The sequence below is a fragment of the Bos grunniens genome, chromosome 23 (genome assembly GCF_055505025.1).
Source record: "Bos grunniens cultivar Pamir isolate PY7600 chromosome 23, Bosgru_T2T1.0, whole genome shotgun sequence".
NCBI lineage: Eukaryota > Metazoa > Chordata > Mammalia > Artiodactyla > Bovidae > Bos > Bos grunniens.
The window spans coordinates 36,468,156-36,489,222 of record NC_141187.1 but is presented as its reverse complement, the minus strand read 5'-3'; the positions used below and the strand labels follow the sequence as shown (position 1 = coordinate 36,489,222).

Sequence of the window (21,067 nt, the reverse complement as noted above, 5' to 3'; positions counted from 1 at the left end):
AAAAAATTTTTGGTAAACTCCCTAAAATTAAGTAACATTTTATGCAGCAAATTTTGATAATTTTCTGATTCCTGAAGAACTAATCTCCAAACTATTTCCATTTTTCAACACACTGTCAGTGACCTAATTATATTATGTAAAAGTATTATATATGCATTGGTATTCTAATATATTATGACATTTAAAAAATATACACAAAATATAAACTAAATGACACTGAGATAAATAGAAATAGAAATAAAAATAGAAATAGTAACATTTTCTTCCCCAGGGGATGAGGACACTCATTTTTATGGCCACTGAACTAATGGATATGAATGTACACACATAATTATATCAGTTATTTAACTATCATGATAAAGTAATTTCTTTTACATATAGTTTCAATCAAAGTTCTCAGAATACCACAAGGGGCCAGGAATACAATTATATGTGAATAACTCTCTTCATATGCATATATAAAATTGTGTGAGCTCAATTAAGTAATCATCTTTAGTTCTTTTGTTATTCCATCAATTCATCTACTGGTAAATAATCCAAACTCTACAATAGATATCCTATTTTCAGGGTTTAAATCTCAAGTCATAATAAAAGCAGAACAATGGCCTCGAATGAATAAAATGTCTTATGGATATCATCATATATATGCATTTGTAAAGACAATTAATGAAAAAATACAGACTCACAGTTTGCTGAAACAGAAAGTGTACTCACTCAGAGATGAATATACATATCACCTAGAAAAAATACTTTCTCAGCTTTGATGACTTCTAAAGAAAGGGACCCCATGACTTTCATCTCCAGCCTACTGTGGACTCCCTTCCATTTTCCTCCTCCACTTCCCTCCATGAAATCTCTTCCCTAGATAATAAAACACACCTTGGGCTTCTGGTTCAGACAAGATGACATTGATCCCTTTGTGCCCACTCCTCTGTCAGTTCTGGAAAAAGAGACCACCAAAGGAGACCTTGTGTATTTGGCAAGAAGACGGTGAACTAGATTAGGGCCTGAAGAATGGAAGAGCAACGCAGCAGCACCTAAGAGAGGACAAGCCAGGCCCGGCATTCCTACCTCCAGCCTAGCCTCAGAAGGCAGCCTGAGTAGGGCTGTTCCTCCCAAGGAATAAATGTGAGGGAACACCAGGTGGTGGTTTAGTTGCTAAGCTGTGCCTGACTCTGTGTGACCCCATGGACAGTAGCCCATCAGGTTGGACTGTCCACTGAATTCTCCAGGCAAGAATACAGATTCGCATGTCCTCCTCCAGGGGATCTTCCCAACCCAGGGGTTGAATCCAGGTCTTCACAAGGCAAGTGGATTCCTTACTGTCTGAGCCACCAGGAAAGCCCAAGAAACTCAATAATGGCATGGATATTTGGAAAATAAAAGGATAAAAGCATATGTTAATATTAGATAAAGTAGAGTTGAGAGCAAAGAAAATTTCCAAAGACAAAGGAATATAAGGACATTACATAAGAATACAGAGTTGAACCCCTGGGTCAGGAAGATCCCCTGGAGGAGGGCATGGCAACCCACCTTAACATTCTTCCCTGGAGAATCCCCATGGACAGAGGAGCCTGGCAGGCTATATAGTCCATGGGGTCACAAAGAGTTGGACTTGACTGAAGTCACTTAGCACACATGTAAGAGAATAAAACTTAAAAGTCCTCACCAAAAAGATCTTGAAAGGTAAATGTATTAGGTGATATTAATAATTAAATGTTAATTAAATCAATGAGGGAATCCAGTAATAATGTATACCTATTTTGATTGTCATGTATTCTTTAAATACTTGCCATTTTATCTGGAAAATATATTTTTAAAGTAATTAGCCTCCAATTAAATAAATTTAAATTTAATAAGCAAAAAAACAATAAAAAAATTGAAAAAACACAAATAGCAAGAATTTCAATGCTTTTTATATAATTTATTTCAAATATTACACTTGGCAGAAAAAGAGTTGTTTTTTTTTTTTTTCCCAGATAATAATCAGTGGGATTCATTGGATATTCAGAAAATTAAGAAACCTTGGAAATTATCTTGGCAATCCTCCCATATTAAGAATATGTAAGTAAATCCATGAATGATTATGTCACTTATCTAAACTTATAAAACTCGATGCAAAAGTAGCAATAGAAACCAGATTTCCTAGGTTTAAGTGAATCTCTACGGAATTACCCCGCATGGAAATGTCTCCTATGCTCTGCAAAACTTGATTCTTATCTCGTTCAAAGAACTGATCATATTCCACCTTGTATTCATTGTCCAGTTAACATAAGTTTTACCAAGCAAATTAAATTCCTTGAAGGGTCAATCCTGGCATGTCTGTTCTTCTCACTCTATATTCTCACATATGGCTAAAGCTCTTTATAAATGCCTTCTTCTCCCTGGAACACCCTCTCTCTCTTACATGATTACCTCCTCGACATCTTTCAGATCTCAGTAAAACCAGTTCCTCCAAACAGCGTTTCCTGACTCTGACACAGCTCAGGTCTCCTTGTTATGTGGACATAGGGCATTCTGTGCTTTTCCCTCTGGACATGTGTCCCAGTTGTGGTGCAACATTTAACTTTGAAATTCACCTCATTTCTGTTTTTCTGTTAAAATTTAAATCCTAATTCATAAAGTCCACATGTGTGCTCTTCACTGCTGTCCATTCTTTGGATCCATCAGGCCTTTGTTATGTGTTTGCTCAATGAAACACTTTTATTCGTGCATAATAAAATTTCAATGAATTTCTGATGCTGCTCTCACAGCATACAGTGAACTAGGGCTTTCACAAGAGCCCTAATCCCATTCATGTGGGCTCTGCCTTCATGTGGGTTCTGAACTCATGACCTAATTATTTTCAAATGGTCCCACCATCTAAAGTCATCACTTTGGGGATTAGGTTTTCAACATAGGAATTTTGGGAAAAAACAAGAATTAGACCATGGCACCCAACCAGGAGACTGAGTTGTCTAAGGTAACCCAAAGCCTCATCCATACTGAATGCTCTGTGGTGCTGATATGAAGCCAAGGACTAAGGAATTACAGATCTCTCCCAGTATATACCCAGGGGATTACAGAGTTTTGAATGATACAGACAAAACCTGCCCAGATAAAAAATTATTATATTTAGGGGAAAAATTGTCTAATCTGTAAAAAATAGCATGCATTTTGTATACTATATTTGAATATATAAAACTCAGTCACCTATCCATACATCAAACACATTACAGAAATACAAAAAATCACATTTACAATTGCATCAAAAAATAAAATACTTAAATAAATTAAAGCAAGGTGTTGAAAGATCTATGGATGAAACATTCAAGACACTCATGAAGGAAATGTTTAAAACAGACAAAAGGAGCATATTTCATATTTATTGACTGGAAGAATTAATCTTGTTAATACATCTATTCTACCCACAGCTATCTACATTTTCACTGCAGTCTCTATCAAAATGTCAAAATTTTTCACAAAACAAACAAAAAAATTCTACAACTTGTGTAAAACTGTTGTAGTTGTTCGGTTGCCAGGTCATGTCTGACTTTTAGTGACGCCCTAGACTGCAGTGTGCCAGACTTCCCTGTCCCTTACCATCTCCTAGAATTTGCCCAAGTCCATGCCCATTGAATTGGTGATGCCATTCAACCAATTCTCATCCTCTGTCAGCCTCTTTTTCTTCTGCCTTCAATCTTTCCCAGCATCAGGGTCTTTTCCAATAAGTCAGCTATTCACATTAGGTGGCCAATGTATTGGAGCTTCAGCATCAGTCCTTCCAAAGAGTATATGGGGTTGATTTCCTTAAGCTTGACTGGTTTTGAACTCCTTCATGACCAAGGGATTCTCAAGAGTCTTCTACAGCACCATAGTTCAAAAACATCAGTTCATCAGCACTCTGCCTTCTTTATTGTCTGTCCAGCTCTTACATGTGTACATGACTAATGGAAAGAGCAGAGCCTTGACTATACAGACCTCTGTCAGCAATGTGATGTCTTTGCTTTTAACACACTGTCTAGGTTTGTCAGAGCTTTCCTGCCAAGAAGCAATCTTCTTCTAAATTTGTGGCTGCAATCACCATCCACAGTGACTTTAGATCCCAGGAAGACGAAATCTGTCAGTCTTTCCAACTTTTCCCCTCCACTTGCATGTAAGTGATGGGACCAGATGCCATGATCTTAGCTTTTTTGATATTGAGTTTTCAGCCAGCTTTTTCACTCTCCTCTTTCACCCTCAGTGGAGGCTCTTTGGTTCCTCTTCGCTTTCTGCCATTAACATGGTATAATTCACATATCTGAGGTTGTTGATATTTCTCCCAGCAATCTCGATTCCAGCCTTTAGGACTCATCCAGTCCAACATTTCGCATGACATGCTCTGCATATAAGTTAAATCAGCAGGGTGACAATATTCAGCCTTGACGGACTCCTTCACAAATTTTGAACCAGTTTATTTTTCCTTGTCTGCTTCTAACTGTTGCTTTTTAAACTGCATACAAGTTTCTCAGAAGACAGTAAAGGTTCATCTGGTATTCCCATCTCATTAAGAATTTTCCACTGTGTTGTGATCCACACAGTTTGGTGAGATCAATGAAGCAGACGATTTTCTGGAATTCCCTTGCTTTCTCTATGTTCCAGCAAATGTTGCCAATTTGATCTCTGGTTCGTCTCCCTTTTCTAAACCCAGCTTGAACATCTGGAAGTTCTAGGTTCACATAATGCTGAAGCCTAGCCTGGAAGATTTTGATCATAACCTTACCAGCCCTGGAGATGAGTGCATCTGTTCAGTGGCTTGAACATTCTTTAACAATGTCCTTCTTGGGAACTGGGATGAGGATTGACCTTTTCCAGTCCTCTGGTCACTGCTGGATCTTCCAAGTTTCCTGACATTTTAAGTGGACCACCTTAATAGCACCATCTTTCAGGATTTTAAATAGCTTTGTTGGAATTCTATCACCTCCACTAGCTTTGTTGGCAGCAGTGCTTTTTAAGACCCACTGGAGTCCACATTCCTGAATTTCTGGCTCTGAGTGAGAAACTACAACATTGTGATTATCTGGGTCATTAAGATATGTTTTTGTATAGTTCTTCTGTGTACTTTTTCCATCTCTTCTTGGTCTATTCTGCTGTATTAAATCACAAAGCACCAAAGATAAAAGTGATCTTGAGAAAGAAGAACAAAGTTCAAGACTAGGGTTGCTGATTTCAAATTGTATTAGAAAGCTATAGTAATCAAAACAGAATGCTTTGCTTCTGGCATGAAAATAGACACATAGATCAACAGAGCAGAATAGCGAGGCCGGAAAGAAACACACACATATATTATTGGTTAGCTTATGAGAAAGGAGCTAAGACTATCCAGTGGGGAAAGGACAAGCTTGTCAAAAATGGCACTGGGGAAACTGGATAGTCCAGTGAAATAATGGTACTGTACCCCTGTCGTTTACCATGCATAAAAATGGATTAAAAATTAGAACATAAGACTTTAAGCGATTAAACTAATAGAAGAAGACACTGAGGTAATCGTCTTGCCATCGGTGTTTACAATGAGGTTTTGGGTTTTACACCAAAAGCAAAGGCAACAACTGCCAAAACAAGTGGAACCACATCTGAGTCCAAAGAAAGGAACATCAACAAAATCAAATGGCAATTTACAAATTGATCGAAGATGTTCCAAATCATATATTTGATAAGGGCTTAATATCCAAAAATACATGAGACACACAACTCAAGGACAAAAACCCCCAAATAATCTAAATTTTTAGTGGAGCATAAGAATAGTAAGACTTTCAATAAATCTGAAGATTAGACTATAGATGAGAGACACAGCAAGGTTTTCCTTCTAGAACAATAAAAGCCTGTGCCTTCCTGGCATTACTTTCTTCATCTCCACTCACTTATTTGACAATTACAATTCAATGTGTACAGTCTTCAGTCAATAGCAATCACCCCACAGTGACCTATAATATGTACTAAGAACAGCCCCACCAGGGGAAAAAAAAAATCCTAATGTTTGCATCCTTACTAATGAGGCATATCCAAAGGAAGGTAATTTCCAGAGTTTACCACTACATTGTTTTCTATATTTCATTTCAAAATTGAGCCACCTAGTAAGGAAAATGAGTTAAGAGACCTCAATAATATATAGATAGAAAATCAGTTTTAAATGGGAGCATTAATGGAGTATAATTTGGGGGTATTTATTACTACTGTTGTAACTGTAGTCCTTTTGGATCTCTACTGCATCCATTAATAATTGATTATAAATATTAATACCAACACAGGGGTACATACTACTAAAGTTATAGCGAATAGAGAAAGACATAGAACATATTAGGCAAGAAGTGAAAGTATGGGAAGTCAGCAATGGTAGTAAAGGGCAGTTTTACCTTGAGAGGAACGAAGGTTCTCAAAGTTTCTTGAAACATCAAGATCGTGCCAACTGTCAGGAATTAGCTTAATTTGTAAACCAGAAACTCTACCAGAAGAAATTTAAGTTCATAAAAACATTATGATGCTAAAACCCAAAATTTAGACAGAGAATAGTGTAGGGTCGGGTATATAGACATTCAAAGTTCTCCATTGATTAGTGCATCAGGCACTCAAGGATCACCCTCACTGAAGTCTTTATTGCTCAACCTACAGGTACCAGCATGAAGAGAGATAGCTCTACTCCACAGGCAGTTGAACCCTACTTTTATGGCCTCATGGCTTTCCTTAAGAAGCATTCCATGCAGCAGATTTCCTCCATCCCATCCCATCAGGCTGACTCCCCACGGTCAACAGGAGTCCTCACCCTGGGATCATTCCACAATCCCCATGGCTCCAGCTCCCAGCTTCCATGGACACCAGTGGACTTATAACCCTGTCCGAGGTATGAGAGGCTGCAGCATGGCTTGTCTATGTGGTTCTCACTCTGTTCAGACTGTCACAGAGTAGTTAGCTCACTCCCCAACAGCTTCAAATGCCTCCCCCTTCCCAGTGGATGGCCATGGACATGGGGATCTCTCCCCTGTGCTTCAGCTCCCTCTCCCCCAGGTGCAGACTGGTCCCACTTGCTCTTCTCCTTCTTTCCCCTTCCTCCTTGTCCCTTCTTTCCTTTGTCCTACCAAGTTCTGTGTAGATCTGGATGTTCCTTCTCAGTAGTCAGGGAGTCCTGCCAGGATTTACCTGGTCTTCTGGGAGAACTGCTGCTTCTTTAGACATTCTTGATGCATCAGTGGAGAGAGGTGTACCCCACTTCCACCTACCCCTCCGTCATCTTGTCCACCCCCATTTGTGCATGGATTAGAAACGAGTTTCCTTTCTATTAAGTAACATTGTCATCACCACACACATTTAACTTTTTCTTTTTGAGGAGAACACAGGTAAGTTCCACTCTCTTCAGTTCAGTCAGTCATTCAGTCATGTCCCACTCTGTGTGACCCCAGGGGCTGTAGCATGCCAGGCTTCCCTGTACATTCCGACTCCCAGAGCTTGTTCAATCTCATGATTAGATCATGAAGCTCAAACTTAGATCCTCACCTTATTACTTTTTTATACATGAAAATATGTAACCTTTAAAAATCTCTCCCTATTTGTCCTACCCTTCAGTCCTCGGCAGTCATTTTTCTACTCTGAGTTCCCTTCTTTTTTTTGAAAGTCCTTATAGTTGAGATCCTGTGGTATTTGTCTTTCTCTGACTTAGTTTACTTAGTGTAATGCCCTCCAGTTTCATCCATGTTGCCACAAAGGGAATGATTTCTTTCTAATTCTAATGGCTAAATAGTATTTACCTATATAGGTCACAGGGAGAAGGCAATGGCACCCTACTCCAGTACTCTCCTGGAAAATCCCATGGATGGAGGAGCCTGGTAGGCTGCATCCATGGGGTTGCTAAGAGTCAGACACGACTCAGCGACTTCACTTTCACTTTCATGCATTGGAGAAGGCAATGGCAACCCACTCCAGTGTTCTTGCCTGGAGGATACCAGGGACAGCGGAGCCTAGTGGGCTGCCGTCTATGGGTCGCACAGGGTCGGACAGGACTGAAGTGACTTAGTAGTAGTAGTATATATGTCACATCAGATAGTTTTAATCCATCCACCTGTTGAAAGACTGTTGTTTCTATATCAAGGCTATTGCGAATAGTGCTGCAATGAACATGGGAATACAGATCTCTCTTTGAGACAATGATTTCATTTGCTTTGACTACATATCCAGAAGTGGGATAATGGATCACAGAAATGTTCTCTTTTAAATTTCTTGAATAACCTCCACAGTATGTGTTCATGGGAGTTGCACCAGTATACATCCCTACCAACAGTGCATAAACACTCCTTTTTCTCCTCAGCCTCAATAACATTTGTCATTTCTTACATTTTTGGTACTAACCTTTCAAACAGGTATGAGGAGATATCCCTTGTGCTTTTGGTCTGCATTTCTTTTGATTACTAGTGATACTGAGCATCTTGTCATATTCCTCTTGATCATCTATATGTCTTATATGTGGGAAAATGTCTATTCTTTAAAGATGGAGCATAAATTATGTTTACTATATTCCAATACACGAAACACAGTTGCCTACCTATATATCAACAATGGACTATCAGAAAGTGGAATAAAGAAAACAATCCCATTTGCTATTGCATCAAATAAAGATAAAACACTTAGAAATAAACAAGCAAGGTGCTGAAAGATTTTATGCAAAACCTTTAAGACATTGATAAGAGAAATTTAAAAAGAGTTAAAGATATGTTAAGTTAGTTTGTCTATAGAATGTGTTTCTTGAGGTCGGATTTTTATTACTATGCACTTACCTCTTAGAACTGCTTTTGTTGCATCCTCTAGGTTTTTGATCATCATGTTTTCATTGTTCTTTGTTTCTAGGAATGTGTTGATTTCCCTTATGTCTTCAGTAAACTGAAGAAACTCATTATTTAGAAATGTGTTGTTTAATCACCATGTGTTTGTGTTCTTTAAAGTTCTTTTTTCCCTATAATTGATATCTCATATCATAGTGCTCTTGCCTTGAAAATCCCATGGATGTAGGACCTCCTGGGCTACAGTCCATGGGGTTGCTAAGAGTAGGACACAACTGAGTGACTTCACTTTCACTTTTCACTTTCATGCACTGGAGAAGGAAATGGCAACCCACTCCAGTGTTCTTGCCTGGAGAATCCCAGGGACGGGGGAGCCTGGTGGGCTGCAGCCTATGGGCTCGCACAGACTCGGATACGACTGAAGCGACTTAGCAGCAGTAGCAGTAGCAGTAGCAGTATCATAGAGTTGTGGTCAGAGAAAATTCTTGATATAATTTCAATTTCCTTAAGTTTATTGAGGTTTGATTTGGGACCCAAGATGAGGAGAATGTTCCATGTGCACTTGAGAAGAAAGTGTATTCTTCTGCGTTTGGATGGAATGTGTTGAAGATATCAGTTAGTTCTGTTTGCTCTAATATTTCCTTCTAGGTTTATGTTTCCTTATTAATTTTCTGTTCTGATGATCTGTCCACTGGTATAGGTGCGGGGTTAACATGCCTACTATTATTGTGTTATGCTCAATTTCCCCTTTTGTGTCAGTTAGTGTTTATCTTATGTATTGAGTTGCTCTTATGTAGGGTACATAAATAGTTAAAATTGTTATGTCTTTTCTTGGACTGATCCCTTGATCATTTGGTAGTGTCCTTCTTAATCTCTTATAATAGTTTTGATTTTAAGGTTTGTTTTTTCTGATATGAGAATTGCCAATCTGGCTTTCTTTTGATTTCCATTTGCATGGAATATCTTTTTCCATCCACTCACTTTCAGTCTGTATGTGTCTCTAGGCCTGAAGTGGGTCTCTTGTAGACAGCATATATATGGGTCTTGTTTTTGTATCCATTCAGCCAGTCTGTGCATTTGGTAAGAATGGAAGAAGATAATAGCAAATAAAACAACCGATAAAGGATTGCTTTCCAAAATACAAGCAGCTCAAACAACTCAGTCATCAAAAGCAAAGGCAAGAACTGCAAAAATAAACCAGTGAGACCACATCAAACTCAAAACCTTCTGCATAGTAAAAGAAGCCATCAGTAAAATGAAATGACAACCTATGGAATGAAAAAAAAAAATTTGCAAATCACATATTTGCTAAGGGCTTCGTATCCAAGTATATATAAGAGACTTATGCAACTCAGTATGAAAAGAAATCAAACAACCCAAATTATTAAATGAGCAAAGGAAGAGTAAGTGTTTCGAAAAATCAGAAGAGTAGACTGTAGATGACAGACCCTGTAAGTTCTTCCTTCCAGAACAAAAGCCTGTGTCTTCCTGGCATTGCTTTCTTTATCTCCAATCACCTGTTTGGTGATACAGTTCACAGTATACATCCTTTACCCAATAGCAGTCACTGAACACTGAGCTATATGTGCTCAGAATAGCCTTATTAACTATAACAAACTAATAATTACATTCTTAATCTTGAGGCATTTAAAATCTAAGGTGATTGTCAGAATTTTCCACTCCAATGTTTTCTACTTTCTTCTTCAAAATTGAAACACCTAGTATGGAAAAATGAGTAGGGGACCTCAGTAATACATGCATAGAAAGTTATTTAAAACTGGAAGCATTACTGGAGTACATTTTTGGGGGAATGTATTATTACTAATACTATTGCAATTTTATTGCCTTTAATTCTCTGCTATACTAGTGGATATTGATTTAAAATAGTAATAACAACATACAGCACATAGTACTCAGGGTACAGTAGATTGAGAAAGACAAAGCTTATGAGGCAGGAAGGGAAATCACAGAAAATTATCAACAGTATCAAAACGAAGTGCAGTATTGCCTAGAAAGAAAGCAGAGTCCTCTAATTGTTTGGAGACAACACGAACAAGCAAGATGTGAGCCAACCAGCTTAAACTGTGTACCAGAAACCGCACCAGAAGGAAAATGAAGTTCATAAAAATATGCTGATGTTAAACGCCAAAATCCAGACAGAAAGAGTATAGGGTAGGGTTTACGTGATGCTGAAAACTACTCAGAAAGGTAGACATGGAAGCAAATACACTAATGAGCATCAGAAAGATCAAAGCACAAAAGGTCTGAAAAATAAATCATAACGTGAATTGGTAGTATAATCAAAAGAATAAGAGAATCAAATCAGAAAACCAAAATATAAAGACTTGTGCACGTGATAGACCCAGAGAATTCTCAGCAGAGAAAATTTCGGCCTTAGTGACCAGTGAACAGAAGCCTCCAGCATCAGGAACAAAAACCCTGGGCAGGACTCATGACTGTGCGCTTCTGGAAACAGCCTCAGTTTCAAAGTTTGGGCACCGTACCACCGAAAAGTGAATGCAGACAAGGATTATAGCCTGCTATGACACTGAATCAAGACAATAGTGTTTGTGAGTTTACTTTTCTCATTCAACTATAAAGTTAATGAATCATTAACCAATGATAATTGACATCATCAGTTTCCAGTCAGATCCTCTTTAATCATACAGTGGATATCTGAACCTGTTATATGATCCCCAATAACAGTTTTTATAATTGAATTTCTTGATGTTTAATTGAAGGGGACTTGCTTTACAATACTGTACTGGTTTTGGCCAAACCTCAGCATGAATCAGCCACAGGGATACCTATGTTCCCATGCTCTAGAACCTCCTTGCCACCATCCTTCCCATCCCACCCCTTGAAGCTGTTACAGAAAAATATGAAAAGCTTAACAAATTTGTGTGTCATCCTTGGGCAGGGGTCATGCTAATCTTCTCAGTGTTATTCCAAATTTTTAATATATGTCCTGTGAAAGCAAACACACGTATAACAATTGTAGGAATGTCATGGAAACATGCAGAATATCATATAGGAAACGAATCGCCAGTCCAGGTTCGATACAGGATCCTTGGGGCTGGTGCACTGGGATGACCCGGAGGGATGGTACAGGGAGGGAGGTGGGAGAGGGGTTAGGGATGGGGAACACATGTACGCCCGTGGCAGATTCATGTTGATGTGTGGCAGAACCAATAGAATATTGTAAAGTAATTAGCCTCCAATTAAAATCAATAAATTTAAATTAAAAAAATAAAAAAATAAGTATTTGAGATAAAATATTAAAAAAAAACAATTTAACAGAAAAAATCATATAGTTAGTCATCTACCAATAGATGATCAATTACATTAGGAATTAGGGTATTCTGCTATATTTACCACCTCTTATAAAATTGAATTTTATAAGGTCCAAAGTTTCATGAAGGAATTAAGCATATATTTATGCATAGCACATGTATACATGCACAGTAATATATGCACACAAATACATTTCTGTTATATAAGCTATTATCCTCCTTGCCTGTCACAATAAGCTCTTTACTTGATGAGAGAGATAGTCCCAAATTTCTCCAACTTATATGTCTTGTTTTTGAGGACCACTTCTTTTATTTTCCAAAGAAGGCAATGGCACCCCACTCCAGTACTCTTGCCTGGAAAATCCCATGGACAGAGGGCCTGGTGGGCTGTAGTCCATGGGGTCAATAAGAGTCGGACACAACTGAGTGACTTTACTTTCACTTTCTTTTATTTTCATCACCTAATTTTAAATACTCATTTTATTCTTAGATACCATACCAATTTAAACTAACTACGGAAAAAAAAAAAAAAAACTAACTAAGAGCAGAGAAAACCTACTAAATGCTGATATCTTATCCTTAATTAAATTCTCACTCTTCTGGTAAATTGGAAAAAGGATCCTATTCAGATCTCATTCAGGAGGATAAAATCTCTATTTTATCAGTTCTCTTGTCCAAACTCAATTCTTGCTCACTTTAGTCTTAAATTCTGCTTACTTACAAAGGTCAGACAGGAGAAGTAATATTAAAATCACACTTGCAAGAGTCTATGATTTATGCTTCTGTTGGCCAAAGGTAGGGCCAGGAATAATTTCTGAAATATTACAATACATCATGGAAGCATGAAGGTCTAGTTCTACTGTCAAAGAGGAGATGTTTGGAGATGGTTAAAAACTAAGCCCCATGGGTTGTCAGGATGTATTCCTGACCAAACAGGTAAATTTTGTCCTTAAAAAGTCAAAGTCAGGAAAGGGCAGGCCTTGTTTGCAGAGCCGATGACGTCGTCTTAGGTGCTGACCAGGTAATATTCTTGTGTTATCATTTGGAGATTTATTTGCTATTTTCTCGAAGAAACAAACGTAATGAGAAGAATAAAGATGGATAAGAGTAGAAGATCTGCCAAGGTGCCAAGAAGAAAGGCTAGGCAGGAGAACCAGGCCCTCACACTGATAATTGTCAAAGACTGTAACAGTGAGTGTTTTATAGACAGAGCAGAACAAATGGATAAAACCAATGTTCTAGGGTCACTGCTGTTTTGCAGGCAAAGACAAAATATTTTTCTCTTTAAGCAGAGTCATCACAGCTCCTGATGTGGTCCTGGTTACACACATGCAGACCGAGGGCCACAGGCATGTGTGATGTGACATCAGGAAGCGAATAGATGTACTGGTGCCCAGTCATCTGCATCTGCTAATAATGGGACCTGGGGAAAATTACTTGCCCTCTCCAAGTCATCACATCTTTATTAACAGAACTTGATGATCATAGTGAAGATTAAGGCTATCTCACAGGGTTCCTGTGGAACACAGATTTTGAGATGTTTCAAAGCTTTTTTGAAAGTATCAGAGACATGCATGGGGTTACTAAGGTGAGTGAGCAGATCCAAGGTACAGTATCTTTTTCTCTCATTATTCTCTCTGTACTCAATTGTGGTGATCAGTCAGTCATGTGCTTACTCTTACCCCAGCGTGATGGTAAACCACACAGATTAACTGGACTTTTCTTGTCATTTCAGTGTCTAAAATTCAAGCATTAGTCGATGTAGAGTAAAAAAATTGCAAACTCCTAGAAGGCCTCGCTGCACAGAGTCTGCAGAGTCCCAAGATTAAACTGTTTTTAAAAAATGGCCTAAACCCTCTGGCTCAGAATTAAGTTCCAAATGTTTGCGGAGCACAGAAGTACTTCTGGGAGCAATTCAAAAATACATGGAATAACCTACTTCTCCAACTCTCTATCTATGCAAATATCATCAACCATCTAAACTTACACTGAAGGCACTTCTTCTTCCCCACCCCAGCTTCTACAGCAAGAACTCCTGATCAGAGCAACAGGGAAAGAAAAGGCTTCCCTCCACAGGATGGATTTGATGACCTCAGGTGACTAGATCATCTCAGAATGGCTCATGTTTTTATTTAAACAGGGTCCTGCCTGCTGCTGCTGCTGGTCGTGTCTAATCTGCTCCTGTGCCAAGGCATCTCCTGCCCGTCCTGCGGTCCTGACATGTTTGTCTCCTTACAGAAATCCCTTATTGACGTGTTTATCAATGCCGCCAGCCTCTCCCACGACTTCCATAACCTTTCCACAATAATGTTCAATGAGTTTGTAAGTACTCTGGTGTGGTGGTTTAGTTGCTAAATCGTGTCCGACTCTTGCGACCCCATGGACTGTAGACCACCAGGCTCCCAGAAGGAAACTTCCCCTAAGTGACGGGGCTATAGTATCCTTCAAACAAGAACGCTGCAATAACACCGTCTCTAGGTCAAAGAAGCCGTCAGTTCATAAGAAGTTGAAATCGAAGAAAGGATCAGTTTTGTGGAATCTCAAAGATTCCTAAGAAGTGCAATACTTTTTTCAATTTCCTTTCATTCATTTTCTTTTTAAAATTTCCAAAATAAATGATTTGGTATTTATCAGCTAGGAATGCCATAAAATAATACAATAGACTCAGTGGAATAAACGACAGAAATTTCTTTCCTCACAGTTCTGGGGGATAGAAGTCCCAGATCAGGGTGCCAGCAAGGTGAGGTTCTGGTAAGAACTCTTTTTTCCCAGGTTGGCTTCTCTGTAACTCCTCCCAAAGCGTGGGGGGTGGGGAAGAGAGATAGAGGAAAAGACACAGAGACACAAAGACACAGAGAGAATTCTCTGCTGTTTCGCTTCATGAAGACGCTAAACCTATTGGATCAGTGTTCCACCTTAAGAGCTCATTTGACCTTAATGGGCTTCGCTGGTGGCTCAGATGGTAAAGAATCTGTCTGCAGTGTGAGAGACTTGGGTTCTATCCCTGGGTCTGGAAGATTCCCGGGAGACTGGAACGGCAAGCACTCCAGTATTCTTGCCTGAGAAATCCCATGGACAGAGGAATCTGGTGGGCTATAGACCATGGGATCCCCAAAAGTCAGAACCCTTTTCAAAACACAGCACTTTGGCAGTTAGGGCTCTAACACATGAATTTGAAGAACACAGATTCAGCCCACAATACTACCTGACACAAAGCACTTTCAGGTGGGACTGGGGAAACGGAAGCCTGTTGATTTTCAGGTCCTTTCTCTCTGGGCTTTCTTCTCCAGGCTCAGAGTAAATAGCCAATAAATAAGAACTGCTCTGCAGTGAACTGGGTGGATGGAACATGTTAAACAAAGCTGAATCCCGGTCACAGAAATGAATACTTTGTAGTTTTTTTAAAGGTACAAATTATTGTTTTAAGATTTGCAGTGACTAGGTTTCGAGCTGCAGTAGAAGGGATGTTTACAATTGGAAACAATTATTCTCTTTCTGAGCAAGGTATTTGAAAGTTGTATGTTAATTCTTTTAAGTCAATAAAGGAGCACACAGTAGAGCAGACAGGTAATAAAAGGTGGAGCTAAAGTTTTCTATTAAATTCACGTAGTTCTTTTTACTCATTAGATTTTCTTTTATCCTCCATTTTGACTGTCTATTTTTTTTTCCAACTCTTACAAGGAAACAAAAGATTAAATGATTAAATGCAGTGCATGCATGCATTCTAAGTCACTTCAGTTGTGTCCAATTTTTGACAACCCTTCTGACTGTAGCCCAACAGGCTCCTCTGTCCATAGGATTGGCCAGGCAAGAATACTGGAGTAGGCTGCTGTCCCCTCTTGCAAGGGATGCTCCTCACCTAGGATTCAAACCTCAGTCTTGTTATATCTCCTGCATTGGCAGGAATATTCTTTACCACTACCGTCCCCTGGGAAGCACCAAATATTGGTACATATGTGCTATATTTGGTTCAAATAGTAAAAAAAGAAAAAAAAGATAATAATAAAACGAGAAGGGAAAAGGTTAAATTTAGAAAAGTTATATGTAAAATCATTTTTATAGAGACAATATATAGAAAAGTAGGAAAAGAATGACTTTCAAATTTTGTGATCCCCCACCCCCCGTTAAAAAAAATACACATCTATCAAACATGTTAGTGTTCTGGTAATGGGTTCATCTACTGAATGTCCAACAACCCTAACCAATTGCCTGATTACTTTCAGGATGAAAAATATGCCCAGGGCAAACTATACTATATCAATGCCACCAAGAGCTGCCACACCAATTCCTTCCATACTCCCGAAGAAAGAGATAAAGCCCAGCAGATGAACGTGAGTCTTTCACCTGGGTTTTTCACCGGATCAAAAGAGACAGTCTGTAGGTTACCAGACTTCAGATTATTAGAGGTTATGTTAACTGTATATGCAGAAAAAGGTGGAGGAACCGTAAGCAATAGAAGAGAAACTGTACTATGCAACTGATGAAGCATTAGCGAAATCAAGGGATGACTAAAGATCTGTAGTAGCAAGATAAATAACAGATCCATAAATTGTCCATGCAGACAACTTTAGTTCAACCAATGCATTAGACACAGGATCGCAGCTATTATTCTGTATGAAAACAGGAAATGAATGGGAACTTCCATGTGTAAAATATAAGATTGCAAAATTCATGAATATGTAAGAAACACACCCCAGTTTTGAGTACTCCCTGTTACTAGTGACTCCTACTTGGGAATCCTATAGTGCACCAACCGAGCCCTCGCATCTGCCTTTCAAGGCTCTCCTGATTCTGCTTCTACTTCTCTGACACCTTCTTCGTTCGTCATTCTCAACGACTCCTCTGTCACCTTTTATTCTTAATATGTAAGTCTCCCCCACAATGGCCTATAAAACATTGCTTTGCTTCTCATGGCGGCAACAACTGCATCTGTTCTGAGGACAACACAGTTTATGTATCAAGCCTCAATCATTTATGGCAACTCCAAATTTTCACTGTTATAATCTCTTTCTGATTTCCTGCATTATTCTTCCTCCTAACATTATTTAAAATATTTTCACATGTATCCCCCCTTAAAATTCTATCTTCTCTCTCTACAACCTTCTTAATGATACTAGCATTGTATTCCCCTGTTAAGCTCATTAATAATGAGGGTGAACAAGTAAAGGAAAAAGGACAAAGAGGAATAAGAGGAGAGATTTTCAATAAGCTTAAATGTAAAGTTCATTGAGAGTTACTACATGGCCTTACATTTTACTCAGCACTTTATGTGACAAGACATCCCTGGTGGTTTGCCTAGAAAATCCCATGGACAGAGGAGCTTGGTGCAGGCTACTGTCCATGGGGTTACAAAGAGTCGTGCATGACTGAACGACTTCACTTTATGTGCATTACTATATTTAATCCTATTCAGTTCTCTGTTCTTTACCAGTGAAACACTTCATGGCTGTAAAGAAATCAAGCATATTAACTAGAGATCTTCAGCCCCTGGGATTTTCAGGCTCAATTCTGCTAGTAGTAGTGAACTAGGGGGGACCCTCCATTGTGAATCCCACTGATGCTGTTACTAAAGACAACACTGTGCCATTTTCTGCCCGGAGACATGTCAACAAAACAACTGTTCTGATATCAGTAGGGGGCTGGTATGGGATCAGCTGAGGAGAGAAGCCTGTTTAGGAACGTCATGTCTTCTTCCTTGTCTCTTTGTTGTAATATCATAAAGCAATTACCAATCTACAATCAATAGGAAGGACTCATCAATTCATTAATACGAATGAATCACTGGGTGACAATGATGTGGGCACAGGTGGAATCCCTCTTTCCTGGGTCAGGCACTGCAGAACATACTGACTTGCGTAAATACTTAGATTCTCTCCAGGAAATATACAAACACAAAAGAACTCACTGAGTGGTGGTAGAATTTCAGAAGTAAAAAGAAAATTCTTCATGTTATACATTAGAATGCATAGAAGAATTAGTTCCTAAAATAACCTAGATGTTTAAAAATTCAGCAAAGTGTGAAGTAATAGCTTACATTTTATACTTTTGCAACTTTTACTACCTTCAAAAATCTCTGCATGCACATAGGAATAACCAAAAGTTTTTTAGGTCAGCTGCTCTGAGCAAAGATCACGTTACCAAAACCACTGAATTATGATTTTTTTAATGAGATTGTTTCTTCTGGTTGCTTAGAATGAAGACCTTAGTAAGTGGACACTCGTGTTACTGTACTGCTGGAATAATCCTCTGTATTATCTAGTTCCGGAGATTCAGAGTATGAAAAATCTGTCAGAGGCTGTCATATCAAGTGCCATGGAGATTGAAAATATATCAGAGAAACTTGAAACAATCATAGAGAGTCAATTCAAGAAGGTGAGCATCCTGCAGAGGGCTTTCTTGCTTTCTTCATGAATGAAAGAGGTGACCACTGTAATGCATAAGGAGTTTGGAAATATCTCATTTTGTAAGAAAAAGATTCATGACTTCTATATACTAGATGGCTACTACATAAACCAGGAGCCTAGACATTCATAGTGATAGATTCTACTGTAAAGGAGTCCGAATTTCACTGCAATTTTTGACATGTGCAGCCTTCCCTGCATTGCACACACTTCCACCAACAGCTTGCCTCTACCTGGGCACTGGTGGTTGTAATGTTTTCAAGAGTAATAGTACTAGAGAACAGAATTTCCAAGATCAGCATTTTTCTAAAGTATCCCAGGACATCTGCTATTGAAGTTCCACTTGTCTTCTTTCTCTGTTCTCCTCAAATCAAAGGATGAGAGTGGGAAGGAAGAAAAGAGAAAGTTAAAACTAAACTTGAGTTCCATTTCTAGTTTTTAGATTTCTAATTGTTTTCTCCGAGGCTGGCTCCAAAATCCATATCTAGAGAGTTTTATATTCATATGTCTTCCCCAAATCTTTATTTGATAATTAGAAGGCAAAAAGATAAGCAAATACTAATAAAACACATAAGAGGTCATTATCATTTGGGTATTCAGATTATTTTTCCAGTCTTGAAGACGATACACGAGGCTCACATTCCCTGGTCAAGATTCTCATCCATGAAGTTCAGCGATGAAGATAGGCGTCTTTCTGAATTTTATAACCTGTTCCACTGCCTGTGCAGGGATTCACGTAAAGTTGACATGTACATCAACATCCTGGCGTGCCGAACACACAAAACGTGCTAAATCCACATCCATCCCATCCAGGTCTGAGATGGTCATAATGATCTATCTCATAGCGAGCTTCTTGAAATTTAGAGCTTTTTAATGCATGCTCTGTAATGGGTCTCCTCTTAAAAATTAAACACAGACGCTTTAGAGATGTCAAAATCTAAGAGGGCAATGTGTTAACATTTCTTATCTTCATTTAAGAGTAAATCAAAAGAAAATCCAACCCTACAATTGAGAGAATGAATCGCCTATTAAAATTAGTCACAAATAGCAGAAGCTGGCATTACAAAGAAGACCATTAAGAGATTATGTAAGAATCACAGCCAATTATTCTGGGTCAAGTTATTAGAATCAAAGAATTAGACAATTGTTCATGGTTCTGGTCATGCTACCAAGAAGGCTGAATCTCAGGATTCTTTATGAAACCCAGCCACGACTTTCAGCCAACTATCACAGTGTTACACCAGACAAGATAAGTGCTTTGCACTTTTGTGTAAATAGCATGAGGTTTACTGAACTGTCTAAAGATTGTTAGGATGCTGTCTTAGTGCTTCTGGGATGTTATAACAAAATATCATAGGCTTAAAAACAGTGCAAATGGATTTCCACAGCGGGGACATGCAGGGTCCTTTCTGGTCACACAATTCCTACTGTATCCTCACACGGGGCAGGGTTCGGGAGCTCTGAGTGTCTCTTATATATAAAAGCACACATCTCACAGAAGAGCGTCCATCCTTACAACTCCATCACCTCAAAAAGGCCCCACCTAGGGGTAACATAACCATGAGAATCAGGATTTCATCATATGAAATTTCTGGGGGACACAAAGGCTGAGACTATAGCAGATACAAAGGTGAACCGGCTCATCCTCCTGCAGTGGCTGTCGTCACCTACACTCCACTGCATCCTCATTTCCAGCATCACCTTGCAGCCATTCCATACACTCTATCACTCTGGGTTTCACAAGTCCAGGTCAGTCAAGTGTCAGCTCCATCTCATATTCAGCCTATTCAATGTCTCCCCCTCCCCTGCTGCGGCCCAGGGGACCTACCAGAAAGTGCAGATGTGTCCATTTCTGCAACGTTCCTTCTCTCTCCCTCTCTGGATCTTCATTCCTTGGGCCATGTTGGAACTGGGAAGATGGTAATGATATGGGAAAGTTCTGACATCACTGACTTCCATGGTGCCCTTGTAGCCTTCTTTGGTCCAGACGGACTGATCTGAAATTCCCCCTGACTAACAAGTGTTTCTCTTGAGGGGTATCCTGATTATATTCCAGGATATTCACAAGTTGGGGATCCCCAAATTCCTGGTTTCCTTTTTTATCAGGGAAAATGTTCTAGAACCACAGCACCACACCTGCAGTTTTCTCCACAGCCTCTCTGTTTCCCTCACTCTGCAAGCACCATCTGGAGAAAATTAGCAGCCCACAGTCAGCTGCCTACTAACTGACCCACAGGAACCCCATGTATAATAAACACTCTGATCAATTGAATGGCAGAAATACGGGTGTGCATCTGTGCCCCGCCTGAGGCCTCTGGACAATTGTCCAACTGGTCACGTAGACACTGAGTAGATCAGAAAGCTGGATTCAAAAACACATTTATCTGAAAAGTGAGATACCATTCTGTCTTCCTTTTAGGGTAACTATCCTTGCCGTTAATTATTTGCCTTACAAACATGCCCTAGTAGGTCCCTGAATTATAAAATTCTCCAAATAGACTGAGTTTCTACTGAGACGGGAGCAATGTGACTGGATTAGTGATGCTCAGCTTGTTCAACAGCCGCCAAACAACCTGGGATGAGGGCCAGT

At 39.1% G+C, this 21,067-nt stretch overlaps 1 protein-coding gene and 1 non-coding gene across 2 annotated transcripts; one reads left to right on the top strand and one right to left on the bottom strand.

The window, feature by feature from the left end:
* The first annotated feature begins 6,786 nt into the window (after positions 1–6,786).
* LOC147347632 (chorionic somatomammotropin hormone 2-like) lies at positions 6,787–19,273 on the top strand. The gene is made up of 5 exons (XM_086370548.1): positions 6,787–6,856; positions 14,217–14,398; positions 16,300–16,407; positions 18,269–18,448; positions 19,078–19,273. Exons 1-5 carry the CDS (start codon positions 6,802–6,804, stop codon positions 19,267–19,269), a joined length of 717 nt encoding a protein of 238 aa, XP_086226674.1. The 5' UTR covers positions 6,787–6,801; the 3' UTR covers positions 19,270–19,273.
* Positions 11,659–11,767, bottom strand: LOC147347633 (U6 spliceosomal RNA). Its single transcript, XR_015153316.1, has one exon. It is a non-coding gene; the product is annotated as a U6 spliceosomal RNA (small nuclear RNA).
* Positions 19,274–21,067: the final 1,794 nt, after the last annotated feature.